This window comes from Acomys russatus, chromosome 1, assembly GCF_903995435.1.
Source record: "Acomys russatus chromosome 1, mAcoRus1.1, whole genome shotgun sequence".
Classification (NCBI taxonomy): domain Eukaryota; kingdom Metazoa; phylum Chordata; class Mammalia; order Rodentia; family Muridae; genus Acomys; species Acomys russatus.
In genome coordinates, this window is record NC_067137.1 from 120,836,682 (window position 1) to 120,851,301 (window position 14,620).

Genomic DNA, 14,620 nt, shown 5'->3' on the forward strand with positions numbered 1-14,620 from the left:
GACACGATCAAGTACTTAGAAAACCCAATGGCAAAATGACTGAAAACTAGTAGGAATGACAAGAGAGTTTACATTGCCCAGGAGTAGTCAACACACAGAAGTCAATGCTATTGTCCAGCTGGAAGTTGCCATGGGAACCAAAGGAGGAAAGATACTACTTACAACAGCCACATGGAGGCAGCGTGGTACTAGCATCGGAGCAAAGCCCAGACAGAAAGGAAGCTAGTGCAGGACAGAAAGACAAGCTCCACAGCTTCCCCAAAGCTGACAAGTGAGGCAGACTGTAGGCTGGAGAGTGGTGAACAAGGTGATCCTAATGTGGACATAGAACATATGCAAGTGTCTGCAAACACTGAGGGGAAGTACAAAGGACATTCACCTTTCTCTGGCATGGCTCAGAATGTTAGCGCAGGGCGTCTGATGAGCAGAGAGGAGAGCAATCACAAGGATGCCCAGAGTAGCTTCCCCAGACCAGGTGTTACAGAAGGAAGCAAGCACTTATGCCTTCACTCTGCACGGTCCAGATGAGGGCTATCTAGCAACACAAATGGCTGCACCAGCTCTCAAGAGCCCACCCTGGGATGCACTGTCCAACAGGGGCAGGCAGAGTAAGCACACCCCAGTAGTCACAGCCTTGCAACAAACAGCTTGACTGGACGTCAGGGCTCCCTAATACAGCGCATGCAAGGCTGAGGCTCTTCGACAGCCACTGAAAGGACAGGTGGGTGTCCCGGCATAACGTGATATACAATTTAGTGCTTCATGTAGGGAGTGACAAGCAGCCAGGGGTGGGGTCATGGATCAGCGCATAGGACAGGTCACGGATACTGGCCTAGGTCCTCATGACCCACAATGGCAGGGAGGACTCACCATCTTTTGACAAGTTGGCAAGAGCCCCTTTTGCTTTTGGCCGGCTGTTTTCTAGCTCAATTTCAATGGCATCCTGGTAAGTGGATATTTCACCTAAAGGGAGAAGTTGAAAGCAAAAAGTAAGCATGTTGATTTCCTACCAGACAGGAAGCACTTGTGTGAGAACTGGTTAGTTACCTTCAACTTCTTCTAGCTTTTTCGACAGGACCTGTTCCAGCTGAAAGACAAAGGGACAAGGAACCAAAGGCTCAAGGCCTGACTGTGGACCAGACTGTGGCATGTCAGGGGGTCTGGGTGGTGGTCAGAATGGTGCTGTAGTCGGGCCCTCTCCTTCCAGCACAATGCGTGGAGCCCTGGACAGAGCACCCTTTCTAAACACCGAGAACTTAGACTCTAACCTCTCACCAAAGCCAGCCTGAGCTGGCAGGGTCAGGTCTGGCCCATCTGCAAAATGCACCCCTGTAATCCCCAAAACTCAGCTGCAACACACTTCTAGCCCTCTGCTCTCCCCTGCTGAATGCAATCCTACTATGAGAGCAGCCACAAGCTCAGTGACGATGAAAAACAGTCTGGTTGCAGTGGAAGCTGCCTTGATGATGAGCAATAAACCAGAAACAAAGCCTGGCTGTGGGGATGGGCTCAATGGGCCAGGATGAAAAGCTCGCCACGAGCCTCGGCATGAACAGTGCCTGGAGGTCCACATGCCACACACACCCTGACACTCTCATTTTTCAAGACCCAAAGAAGACCAAGTTAGCAGCATGGAGAGCTCAGCAAGTGTGAGAACGGCAGCGCAAACGCTCCTGGAAAGCCAGAGTGCTACTGGAAGGTACAAAGCCACCTGCTTCATGCGCAGCTTCCTCTGTCCAGCTGTGTAGGAGGGAGGGTCGCATTCCTCCTCCAAGTCAATCTTCATAAACTCATCAATGGTGAGCTGACTTGTTGGAGTGTCTTCAAATTCTGTGAGCCTAAGACAGAAAAGCAGGAGAAAAGCCCATGGCTCCCTCACTGCCTCCACACACCTCCCCCTGAGTCTGGTGCAAGAGTCTCAGGAGACCCTACAAGGAAGGCCCTCAGGAGACCCTACAAGGAAGGCCCACCTCTACCTGCCAACAACTTAGGCAGGCACTTCTGTGACAGCCAGCACAACGTAAATCTTCTTCTTTTTTTTTTTTTTTTAAAGATTTATTTATTTAATGTATGTGAGTGCTCTATCTGCATGTACACCTGCAGGCCAGAAGAGGGCATCAGATCTCTATATAGATGGTTGTGAGCCACCATGTGGTTGCTGGGAATTGAACTCAGGACCTTTGGTGCTCTTAACCTCTGAGCCATCTCTCCAGCCCCCACAATGTAAAAAATATTTAAATTTTATTTTGTTTTATATATATTAGTATTTTGCCTGCATTTGTGAGGGAGTTGGATCCTTGGAAGTGGAGTTTCAGACAGCTGTGAGCTTCCATGTGGGCACTAGGAATTGTACCCGGGTCATCTGGAACAGCAGCTAGTGCTCTTAACTGCTCAACTATCTCTCCAGTTCCACAATTTAAATCGTATCAACTTTTCTACATTTTCTTAAACTAAAAAAATTTAGTACATTTATTAGGGGGGTGCTCTTGTACACAAGCATGCACGCCTGTCACACTGCATAGGCAGAAGTCAGACAACAACTTGTAGGCTTGGCTCTCTCCTACCATGCAGTCCTGGGGACTGAATTCAGGCTGTTAGGCATGGCAGCAAAGGCAAGTGCCCTGACCTGCTGAGCCACCTTGATGGCGTAAACTTGGACTCTCCATCCTCAGGCCTCACTAGCACTCTGAGTATGAGCACCTGGACAGTGGAAGGAAAAACAATTATGGCAGGTTGTCTCTTGAGCTCCACATGCATACTTACACACACTATATTTTTAAAATGTATTACAGGGGGGAAAAAAAGGAGGTTGTGTGTGGTAGCACAAGCCTTTAATCCCAGCACTTGGGAGGCAAAGGCATTAGGGTTTATGTGAATTCAAGGCCAGTTCTATCTAACAGCAAGCTCTAGGTTGGCCAGGACTACATAGAGAGACCTTATCTAAGAAAAAAATAAAAATTTTAAAGAGTGATTTGTGAGACTAGCTCAGTGTGTAAAGGTTCTTGCTGCCAAGCCTGAAGGCCTGAGTTCAATACCTAGGAACCACATAGAAGGAAGAAAGAGAACTTACCGCCCCCATTGTCCTCTGATTGCCATATGTGTGGACTTTTGTGTACATGTATGTGCAAACATACACATAAATAAATGTAACAAAACCTTTAAAAAAGTAATTTTAATGATATTAGAAGAAAAATACTTAAAAGCAATTTTTGAACTGCTTCTAGAAGGTATTGCAGCAGCTGCCCTCGGCAGAAGTGGTCGTCACGTGTTGAACCTGTGATACATGTCAGCAATAGCAGGCGTCCCAGCAATTCCTTGGCATGTTCACCTTGCCCAGGTTGCCCAGGTGAGCTGGCACAGAGCCTGTGGCCCATGACAAACTTGAAGAGGTTTAACTAACTCTAGCAAGAAGTCACTCGGGCTCTCAAGGCCAGAGTGGACCATACCTAATGGGCTGAGGTGGCCTCTGGTGCTGTACTAGTGTGTGAGGTGGGAAGTGTCTGCACTTTACAGTCTAGTAAACTCACGAGACACTGGAGTAGGAAGCCAGGGACTTCTAAAGGGTGGGACAACCAGGGCAGGAGCTGCTCCAGTACAGGCTGGCCAGTAGTTGTGACAACATGAACTAGAATGCTTACCTCTTTCGTAGTGTGGACTCACACACTTTGACCACACTGATGACTTCTTTGACGGTTCTCCGGAAGTCATGCATTCTGGCTGCAACCAAAAGCGCTAGAAAAGAAACAAGAAAGATCATCAGAAAAGTCACACAGAAAGGAAAGCAAGCAAAATTCTGTCAAATGGTGACTGACAGCTGAACAAATGTGGGTGGGATGTGTCTGCTGTGGCTTCTGCAAAGGGACGTGGTGTTTGCACTCTCTAAGTAGACCTATGGTACAGACAGTCTTGGGCAGTCACAGTTCCCTTCTTATTTTGGGTTGAGACTATACTACATTCTACTTTTAAACATAAGGGAAACTGAAACACAAGATTTAAGAATTTCTTATAACCTTTCATTCAAAGCACATGAACTAACTTTGATGCGATGTATATGAAACCCCTAGTTGTGATGGTCCTGAGGATCCGGTAAAGCTGAAAGGGCTGGGGTTGCAAGGCCAAAGATACCACCTGACACCTATGAATCATGGTAATAGTGAGTGAATGGGGCCCTTGAATCTGCAGTCTAAGTGTGGAAATCAGGTTTCAGATACAAGGAGAGCCTCGGGCAGCCTCACCCTGCCACTGGCTGGTGCAGAAGTGGTGGCTGGCTTTGCAGAGAGAGAGAGATGAATGCTGTAGAAGGAGCAGCCCCGCTGGCCCGCGGCTCCTCCTCAGTAGGGAGCTCTTGGTCCAGGCCACCTGGTGCTCCTGACAGGTACAATCAGAGCAGCTATGCTCCTAGGCTAGCAAAGGCTCAGTGTCCAGTGAACGGCCATATTACTAACCAGCTGAAAGTGCCAATAATTTGCCATGAGTAGACAACCTGGGGTGGAACTAGGGCTACCACTGTCATCTCACCCTCTGAGGCCCTGTCTCTCATCTTAGAACCTGCAGAGGCCAACAGAAGCAAGTACCAGAGTCCTTACGAGGTGAGGAGCATGAAGGTCAGGCCAGTCCTAGGTTCAGGACACAGCTCTTCTACAGAAGCGACTCTAGAACTACAACCAATAACTCATGGGCTTACTGCTTACGGCTCAAGACAGATGGCTAGGGTTCAGTTTACCTACTGTGTGTGGGGCCCTAAATTTGTCTGCTAGTACTGTTCCACACACAAGCATGCATGCAAACATGCACACATCAAGAATCAGGATAGAAAATGCTACCCAAGAGCCAGACTGAGCAGTCATCTTAGGGTCAAATGGCCCCCACTGTACCTGCTCCACAGAGGCCAGAAGGGCGCCGGCCCGTGTGCATCCAATCTCTCTTCATTCTCTGCAGAAGCCTCAGGGCTGTCATGGATACCTCATGGTTCTTCTCCCCAAATTCCAGTAGATGAGCAAAGCGTGGAATGTACAAGCATGGGTCTGCACAGTAGAAACAACACTGGCATTTATGCATGTGTACACATAGCACTAAGCAATGTCCTGCAGTTGGGTACCCACTTCTCCATGTACACAGTCTCTCTGAGGTGCCCTCCCTTGAAGCACAGCCTCTCTAACCCTTAGCTGTACAGCTGTGTTTACCGTACTCAGAGAACCACAGCCTTCACATGGCACAGTCCTGGGCATTTATGGCAATGTATGGGGGTGGGGAGAGGGGTGATGAGAGGTCAAAGAGTAAGACAGACGTGGGCTCTTTACACCGACCACCCTCTGAATTTCCTGAATGGCTGTTGTCAGCTCAGCACCTTACAAAATGAGCACAGTAGGCACACAGGTCACACATGCGTTTACAGTTGCTTATTCTCCTCCTTAGTGCCTGGTACTCTGCTAGGTACTAAGATTTCAGTCAAAGATTTATGGAGTTCGTGAATGAGGCCAGCAAGAACCGCCGAGGCACTTGATGAATTCAGTTTATTACTACCATGCCATTAGTGCACTGATGGAAGCCACTAACTAGGGACTGAGGAATCTTGGGATTTGTCCAGGAAGAGCCACTTATGCTCAGGCCTGAGAAGCAGGCAGCAGGAAGGGAAGGGAAGCCAGCCAATGAATGACCTAACCCCCTCCCAGGCTAACTGACCTTGACCAAGAGATCCTATGAGACCATTATACAAGGGTCCACTCCAGCTCACAAAAAGACACAGACAAAAAAAAAAAAAAAAAAGCTGTTGGTGCTTCCCCCATGCTGCTCCTGTTACTGCTAATGCACTTGACAGAAGACAGTGAAGAAATTCTGAATCAAGGATTGGACTTGCCCCAAGGAACCTAACGACCCTAAACAGCAGGAAGTAGCTAAGGAAAACTACACCCCATCTTCCTACTAACCTTTCTCTCCTACCTGGTGTTGGAAGGGATTGGGGTGGAGAAGGGAGAAAGATATAAGAAACAAAAATATAAGGAAAAAAATGGGAGTTGGCAAAGACCACTTCAAGATATTCTAAAGGCTTCAGGAAGGCTGCTGCTGATTCCTTCCACTGCCACTGTTTGCTGCTTGCTGTTTGCTGTGTAGCTGAACTACTGGAATTGCCCCCAAGGAACTGAGTCTAAAAAGGTCTGCCTCCCCTGTCCCTACTTTCTTTCTCTCCTACCTAGGACCAGTGAGTTGGAAGGGAGGTAGAGGCATTAAGGAACCCCAAGTAAAGTAGGCTTTAAAAACAAAATCAAAGTCTGGGGGCTGGAGAGATGGACGGCCCAGAGGTTAAGAGTACTTCCAGAGGTCCTGAGTTCAATTCCCAGCAACCACATGGTGGTTCACAATCATCTATAATGATATATGGTGCCCTCTTCTGGCATGCAGGTGTCATGCAGGCAGAACACTGTATAGATAATAAATGAATCTTTAAAAAATAAAATCAAGCTGGGCATGGTGGAACACGCCTTTAATCCTAGCATTCAGGAGGCAGAGGCAGATGGATCACTGTGAGTTCAAGGCTATTTTAGTCTACAAGGGTACACAGAGAAACCCTGTCTCAAAACAACAACAATCACCACCACCACGACCAAAGCCCACACAGAGGAGTCTGTCCACAGACAAGGCAACCACAAAGATGGGAGAAAACGTCTGTCAACTGCTAGGATCAGGACTGGCACCCACACTACCTAAAGAGCTCAGCACAGTGAGAAGGCAACTAACTAGAAGATGGGTGAATGACTTGAGTAAAAACTTTTCCAAGAAGATTCACCACCTCACACCCACTAGATCATCTCTAGTAAATCTACAACACTGTAAGAAGCCTTGGTCAGGGTGAGGAGAAATGAGCCTGCAGAGATTGTGGAAGAATGGAAAATAATGGAACCACTAAAAAAGGCTGTTGCAATTTTTCCTCAAAAGAGTAAATGTAGCCAGGCAGTGGTGGCACACACCTTTAATCCCAGCACTTGGGAGGCAGAGGTGGGGGATTTCTGAGTTTGTGGCCAGCCTGGTCTAGAGTGAGTTTCAGGGCAGCCAGGGCTACACAGAAAAATCATGTCTCGAAAAACAAAACAACAAGAAGTAAATGAAGGGCTGGGTGTGACTCAGAGGATGAGGAGAGTGCTCACTGCTCTTGCAGAAGACCCGGGTTCAGGTCCCAGGACTCACATCTCCAGTCCCAGGAGATCCAACACCTTCTTCTGACCTTTGTAAACACCAGGTACACATGTGGCACATAGACACATGCAGGCAAAACATCCATACGTATAAAATAAAAACACACATAAAAAATTTAAAGGTAAATGAAGAATGACCATTTTCTCTAATCATCTCACTTTTTCTTCTTCTTCTTCTTTTTTTTTTCTTTTCTTCTTCGAGACACAGTTTCTCTGTGTAGCCCTGGCTATCCTGGAAGTCTTTCTGTAGACCAAGCTGGCCTCAAACTCAGAGATCTGCCTGCCTCTGCCTCCTGAGTGCTGGGATTAAAGGTGTGCAACACCACGCCCAGCAAGTGTCTCACTTCTAGGTAAAGACCCAAAGAATTGCAATTAGGATCTGGAAAGGATAATTGCCCTGCTGTGGTCACAACAGTGGAGAAATAGTACCTACCCTGGAGTCTACCCATTGGTTGGAAAAGCTGGCAAAACACACACACACACACACACACACACACACACACAGCACAATGGAATAGTCAACTTAAAAGGAGGGTCTACATACGGAATTTGAAGTCACCCTCGGGCACCAGAGGTCCTGATTCATAAAAGAAAAAGAAATTCTGACATACTACAACATGTACTGCCCTTGACTTTAGGCTCCATTAACCAAGCAAAACACAAAAGGAGAGATCATGCCTTGTGTTTGAGACTCATTTCTTCCATGAAGAAAAGCTAGCAGTGTCAGGTTCTTTTACTAAACCTGAGCTGCTGATAAGGTCTTATTTCTGAGTGACAGAAGGTGTGACTATAGCCCGCAGACAAACCTGGGCTCCCGGCAGGCTTCACTCCACCCCCACCAGGGCGGTTCCTCTAAGGGAGGAGCCGCGTCGTGACGCACCGTGACGAGAGACGCCAGCGCCGCAGAGGGTACGGGCCGGACAGCGCCCCCTGCGCGCCCCCTGCGGCGGGGCCGCCGGCTTGGTGCGGGGCGTGGGGTGCGGGTGGGCGGCGGGCAGGGCAGGCGTGGCTCCATGCTGCTGCCGCTGGCCTGCCTTCATGGGCGGGTGGCGCAGTGCCTAACCTCCCTGCTGGTGCTCGCAGAGCCGCTGCCCAGGCCCCGGCGCGGCCCGAAAGCGTGTAGCGCGGTGCCGATCAGCGTGGAGGCCGCCCCGGCAGGAGTGAAGATGGCCGCGGAACTGTACCCGCCCGCCAGTGCCTCCCCAGCTACTGCCACTGACATCGCCAACAGCAACGCGGCGGACGTGGCTGTGAGCAGGAAGGTCGGCCTTTGCTGCCCGCCCTGCCTGGCACCCGCCCCACTGCCGCCCTTGCCCACGCCACCCTTGCCAGACAACAACAATCCCGAGAGCCCCAACTGGCAGTCCTTCCACCCTACACTGCGCGAGAGGTGAGCCACCGCCCGCCCCCGGGCTCCGGAGCCCGGGAGCGCGCCGTTCCAGCCCGTGTGCCTCTACCCTTTGCAGGAATGCGCTCATGTTCAACAACGAGCTGATGGCTGACGTCCACTTCATCGTGGGGGCTCTGGGGGCAGCAAGGCGCGTCCCCGCCCACAAGGTGGGTAGGGGCGCAGCCCTGTCCCCTGGTGGGCCCGATTTAGTGCAGTCTCCCTGGGCCTTCTTTACTGCCCTGTAGCTCAGGTGGCTTGCTTTCATCCACAGTACGTCTTGGCTGTTGGCAGCTCTGTCTTCTATGCCATGTTTTACGGGGATCTTGCAGAAGTCAAGTCAGAAATCCACATTCCAGACGTGGAGCCTGCCGCCTTTCTGGTCTTGTTAAAGTAAGTGTTCTGCTCTGGGGCTGGAAGGATGGGGTGGGTACATGCTTCCTACAACCCAAGAGGTTGTGCACAGGAGCCCATGAGCTCTTCTCTGAGGCCAGCCCTTGCAGCTTCCCAGGAGAGTCCCTGCCTTACCCAGGTACATGTACAGTGATGAGATTGATCTGGAGGCGGACACAGTGCTCGCCACTCTGTATGCTGCTAAGAAGTACATTGTGCCTGCGCTAGCCAAGGCCTGTGTCAACTTTCTGGAGACAAGTTTGGAAGCCAAAAATGCCTGTGTCCTGCTATCCCAGAGCCGACTGTTTGAGGAGCCTGAACTGACCCAGCGATGCTGGGAAGTCATCGATGCACAGGCTGAAATGGCCCTGCGGTCTGAAGGCTTCTGTGAAATTGACCGGCAGACGCTGGAGATCATTGTGACCAGGGAGGCCCTCAACACCAAGGAGGCTGTGGTCTTTGAGGCGGTCCTGAACTGGGCTGAGGCAGAGTGCAAGAGACAGGGCCTCCCAGTCACCCCTCACAACAAGAGGCATGTATTGGGAAGAGCCCTCTACCTGGTCCGAATTCCAACTATGACCCTGGAGGAGTTTGCCAATGGTGCTGCCCAGTCAGATATCCTGACCTTAGAGGAGACCCACAACATCTTCCTTTGGTACACAGCTGCCAAAAAGCCTCTCCTTGACTTCCCCCTGACCAAGAGGAAGGGCCTTGCTCCACAGAGGTGCCACCGCTTCCAGTCTTCTGCCTATCGAAGTAACCAGTGGAGGTATCGTGGGCGCTGCGACAGCATCCAGTTTGCAGTGGACAGAAGGGTGTTCATTGCTGGGCTGGGCTTGTATGGGTCCAGTTCTGGGAAGGCTGAGTACAGTGTGAAGATTGAACTCAAGCGGCTAGGGATGGTGCTGGCTCAGAATCTCACCAAGTTTGTTTCAGATGGATCCAGCAACACATTCCCAGTCTGGTTTGAGCACCCGGTCCAGGTAGAGCAGGACACCTTCTACACTGCCAGTGCTGTCCTGGATGGCAGTGAGCTCAGCTACTTTGGGCAAGAAGGAATGACGGAAGTGCAGTGTGGAAAGGTGGCCTTCCAGTTCCAGTGCTCCTCAGACAGCACCAACGGGACTGGAGTCCAGGGTGGACAGATTCCAGAGCTCATCTTCTATGCCTGAGGCACAGGGGTTGGGATGGCCTTGCCACCAGGCTCGCTCTTCATGGAGTGCACCCAGTAAGTGCAGTGGAGGTGCGGGACACTGCCAACTGCTTTACTGGTACCATTAAAGGCTTGGCTTATGACATCAGCCAGAGTTTGAAACAGATATGTTCTCCTCACCCGGAGCCTAGGAACTGGACTGCAGGTGTCCCCTCACCCTAGATGGTACTCCACAGATGGAGGACAGACTTGGGTCCCAGGTAGTGTAGTCCCAGGCCCCTGCCCAGGGGCACCCCACGCTTCAGGACCCTTGGATTTTCCTCGCCCTCTTTTGGATTCTCAGTGGCTCCAGCCTACCTTTGGGCCGTCCATTCAAGCCACAGTTGCTGAAAAGTCACTTAAAATAGTTTCATCCTATTTAAGTGAATTTTCATAATAAAGATTTCACACAACCACACGTAGATAAGTGACTGTAGGAATTATTAACTGGGGCATTCTCTTTCTCAATTCTACTGAAAAGAACATCTTGTTTGTATGAAGTCTGCAGTGCAGAGCTGTTAAAGTCAAACCCTATGTCAGGGGAACTCATTCCCAAGATAACCTGTGTAGAAGTCTGCAAGTCTGGGTGTCTGCGTTTCTTTAAGTACCTCAAGGTTCTGTTGCAGGCAGGAGTCATATTTAGGGAGTGGGCTGTGTGCTCTGCTGCCTGCTGTGGGGTGCTCTGTGAATAAAGCAGGGTTCCTAGGTCCAGGCCTCTATGCTCCCTTGCAGTTTTGTCCTGGAAAAGCAGCTGACCTTTAAAGACCCACTAGCAGGGCAATGGTCTCTAGGTAGAGTGTATATGCCCAATGCCAGAAGCTTGGCAGCACTGACACTCAAATCGACAATCCCAGCCCCTCTGCTCCAGCCCAGGCTGATGCTTCAGAAACCATAACAACCCCATCTTTGCATAAGGGAAGGAACATGGCTGAAGGGCACCTGCTCCTGGGGCTTCCCTCAATTGTGAGGAGGGCCCTGCCTTTCTCAGGGTGTCTGCTTTAAACAGGACAGGTTCCCAACGTGACGCACATCCCTCTCTCTGAGCACCTTAGCATGTTAGTTTTCAGGGATGGTCCTATCTGAAGCAGCCTACCTATAGCTGGTGCGTTGATGCAGAGCTCCCTCGCCAAGAGCAGGAACGTCTTCCCTAGCACGTACACGTTCACCTGTGGCAAAAAGAACACAGGAGTGCATTGCTGTTCAAGGAAACATTTGCTGCCTTTCCCCCTCTGCGCCCCCCTCTCAAAACAAAACAATTTTTGTTGTTTTTTGAGACAAGGTTTCTCTGTGTAGCCCTGGGCTGCCCTAAACCAGGCTAGCCTCTTAACTCAAGAGTTCTGCCTGCCTCTACCTCCTGAATGCTGGGTAAAAGCGAGTGCCACCACAAACAGCTGTTTTCTTAAAGTGCCTTCTTCACTGTTCAGTCTTGAGAGACCCTGCGGGACTGCCTCTCTGCCCTTCTTCCTATCTGGCTGACCAGACTCCACCAATCTTTTCCACAGTTGCTTAGAAGAGTTCTTTGAGGGTACCTGCTAGAGTGCGGTAGGGTAATACAGTACAGAGTTATGCTGAATTCTGAACCAGCACACCTTACAGTCCCAGGGATCTGTCGCCTTGCTGGACTCCCAATATTTCTTCCACTACCCTCACCTGAAGTCCTTCCTTATCTGCTATGAAGCCTGCTGCCCAGATTGGGCCACCTGCCATAGCTTTCCTTTGCCACAGGAGGTAAGCAGTGGGAATAAGCCCGTCCTGTGGGCTTTGCTAATCACGTGTCCTGACATGAAGGTAACACCCTCTAGATGTTTGCATATGAGAGACAGCCCAAGGGATGACACACAATAGCGTCTATATTACATGCAAGACTGGGGGGGGGGGGAGATTTATGACTTATCAGCTTAGTGAGTCAAGCCAGCTGAGAAGGCCAGGTTCAGCCACCATAGCCAATCAGCATTGGGCTGGTCACCTTCCACCCTGACTAGACAGAGGTACTATCTTCCTGAGGTCTTCACAAGGCCTGGCAGCTCACAGAACATCTTCTGAAGTAATTCTACCTTCCTAGAGTCTCAAGGGTTGTCCACAAAACTATGGTGTACCTGACTATATGGCCTATGTGAGTATGCCGGAGTGTGTCATTTAAGCATATACATGTGACATAGCATGTGGTATGTAGTCTGCTCAAGTATGCAGGTAAATGTGCTCCCATAGAAGCACTCCGCTCTGCAGCAGCCTCTCAGCTCCTACAGATATCCAGGTCCCCACTCCAGAGGAGTGGCCAAGGCTGGCCTACCTCCCTCAAACTCCTTCACTATCTTAACCTTGGGCTCCAGTGGACATGCGTGACGGTGAGATCTGAATGCTACAGAAAGTTCTCAAGCTTTACTCATATGTCAAGTATAAGTCCAAAGTTTTAGGAACACTTTCCAGGGGTTAGAGAGATGGTTCAGTGGTAAAGAGCACTGGTTTCTCTTTCAAAGGCCTTGGGTTCAGTTCCCAGCACCCACACGCTGGCTCACAACCATCTGCACCTGGAGTTCTAGATGATCCAACACTCTGTGCTAGCTCTATGCGGACCAGGCACAGGTGGTCCACATACATGTAGGCAAATGCTCATAGAAATAAACCTAAAAGAAAAACTTAAAACCAATCCTTTCTAGAGATAGTTTTTGGATACTCCTGCACCTAACTTCTAGGCATACTAATATTGGTAGGTACTATTAGATATCGCTACATTGACAATTCACTGTGTGCTTGTGGCTGCCAGCTACCTGCCTTTGCCATATATGTGAATCAGGAACAAGCAAGGCTTTAAATACAGGGCCTTTGCCAATTCTACTCTTTCACGCATTTCTTCAAAGCAGCCAGTCCCTCCAGAAGCCTTCATGGACAGGGTGGATGTGCTCCACCCAGGTAAGAGCAGAACTGCCTTTAGGTCAGGCAAAGGCTGGCACCAGGGAGATCTTGGAGGAACAAAAAACATACTGAACATGTTCCAGGGCAGGGACAACTCTGTATGGCCCTCAGCTATAGGCTCCCTCATACCTTGCCAGCATAGCCCTACCAAGAAGAGTAGTCTGTAGCCACACAGACCACACAGCTGGCCAGCCCTCAGCCCTTCCTGGTGGCATGCTACCATGTATCCTGACAGGCCCACCTCTGTTTTTCTCTAAGAAGTGTCCAAGATACTTCTAGAGCAGCCTGGCTCTGGCCCTGGCCCCCATCTATGGCCATGTTCTGAACTGAGTACAATGCAATCAAAGGTGGAGTCAATGGAGTATCACAATTCCAACAGGTTATTTTTAGCTTGACCAAAAAAATATTTCAGCAATAGCTGCTGAGAGATGCCATTTATAAAGACAGCTGGAATGACAAAAATACACACACAGCACCCACCCTCTGACTGGAATCTAAATGTTAGCCTCTCCAGGGGCACTAGTGCGCGAGCAGTAACCTGGCCTATCAGCTCTCAAGATCCCAGGCAGGCACGCAGATCAGGGCAAAACTTAGGGGCAGTCTACTTCCTAGTCCATAGTCACTGGACCTCAAGATCTTGCCACAACTCAGGGTGTGGTCTGGAGACTTCAGTCAGTCTCCACCCAGCCTCCTAGCAGTTCTATCAGTGGAGTGATAGGGCAGTCTTGATGTCCCTCTCTCCTTCACTGCCTATGAAGATCCCTCGCTGCATGTTCCCATGACGTTCAGTTACTTAGAAGTGAGCGGTGCACTGGTCACTGTACCACATGCCTTTAATCCAACTACAATCAGAGCAACATGAAACCTGGTGTTAAAAAACAAACAGTTGGAAGCCAGGCATGGTGGCGCACGCCTTTAATCCCAGCACTCGGGAGGCAAAGGCAGGCGGATCGCTGTGAGTTCGAGGCCAGCCGGTCTACAACAACGAGTCCAGGACAGCAAGGACTGTTACACAGAGAAACCCTGTCTCGAAAAACCTAAAAAACAAACAGCTGGGCATAGTGGCACACGCCTTTAATCCCAGCACTCGAGGAGGCAGAGGCAGGCAGATCGCTGTGAGTTCAAGGCCAGCCTGGTCTACAAAGCAAGTCCGGGACAGCCAGGGCTACACAGAAAAGCCCTGTCTCAGAAAGAAAAACAAACAAACAATGCAACAAAAACCACTTATCTGAATCCAGAAAGGCAATGACCCTAAATAGAGTCTCTCAAGCAGTTCTAAGGCCCTTGATAATGCTGTGGCTATGAGCTGCCCTTCCCTGCTGAGGCCCCAACCTCTGGCCACATAAGCTCCACCACCCTGAACACCAAGGCTGCCTACTGCAAGCAGTGGCCCTGTAATGCCCTCGGGCCAAGAAGGACTTAAGAAGTGATCTACCTGGAGCAGGTCGCTGAGGTCAAGGAGCATATCTGCAGCCGGAGTTAAGGAGTGTCTGCATGGAGGCTACTAGGGCAGCATACCCACTGAGCTGGACCAAGTCATCACCT

The 14,620-nt window shown here is 50.1% G+C and overlaps 2 protein-coding genes across 4 annotated transcripts in view; one reads left to right on the forward strand and one right to left on the reverse strand.

The window, feature by feature from the left end:
- The window catches only part of Brf1 (BRF1 RNA polymerase III transcription initiation factor subunit), a 48,424-nt gene that overhangs the window by 11,772 nt on the left and 22,032 nt on the right, over positions 1-14,620 (reverse strand). The window contains exons 4-10 of the mRNA XM_051152394.1: positions 14,511-14,542; positions 11,256-11,328; positions 4,875-5,024; positions 3,639-3,732; positions 1,712-1,838; positions 1,048-1,087; positions 871-963 (exon numbers count right to left, since the gene is read on the reverse strand). Coding sequence (XP_051008351.1) covers positions 871-963; positions 1,048-1,087; positions 1,712-1,838; positions 3,639-3,732; positions 4,875-5,024; positions 11,256-11,328; positions 14,511-14,542 — 609 coding nt within the window. The remainder of the gene's footprint in view (positions 1-870; positions 964-1,047; positions 1,088-1,711; positions 1,839-3,638; positions 3,733-4,874; positions 5,025-11,255; positions 11,329-14,510; positions 14,543-14,620) is intronic.
- On the forward strand, positions 8,174-11,938 carry Btbd6 (BTB domain containing 6). 3 transcript variants are annotated; one of them, XM_051152387.1, is made up of 4 exons: positions 8,174-8,580; positions 8,657-8,747; positions 8,852-8,970; positions 11,759-11,938. In XM_051152387.1, exons 1-4 carry the CDS (start codon positions 8,204-8,206, stop codon positions 11,814-11,816), a joined length of 645 nt encoding a protein of 214 aa, XP_051008344.1. In that variant the 5' UTR covers positions 8,174-8,203; the 3' UTR covers positions 11,817-11,938. The 3 variants fall into 3 exon arrangements, with proteins under 3 accessions (XP_051008344.1, XP_051008338.1, XP_051008339.1); XM_051152381.1 differs by lacking the exon at positions 11,759-11,938 and adding an exon at positions 9,110-10,580 and having other exon boundaries at positions 8,187-8,580; XM_051152382.1 differs by lacking the exons at positions 8,657-8,747; positions 11,759-11,938 and adding an exon at positions 9,110-10,580 and having other exon boundaries at positions 8,440-8,580.

Bases quoted from the DNA above. Each gene is read 5' to 3' on its own strand.
- Btbd6 (XM_051152381.1), top strand. From the start codon at position 8,204: ATGCTGCTGCCGCTGGCCTGCCTTCATGGGCGGGTGGCGCAGTGCCTA. The intron at 8,581-8,656 runs GTGAGCCACCGC...TACCCTTTGCAG, and splicing joins CACCCTACACTGCGCGAGAG to GAATGCGCTCATGTTCAACA. The intron at 8,971-9,109 runs GTAAGTGTTCTG...TGCCTTACCCAG, and splicing joins GCCTTTCTGGTCTTGTTAAA to GTACATGTACAGTGATGAGA.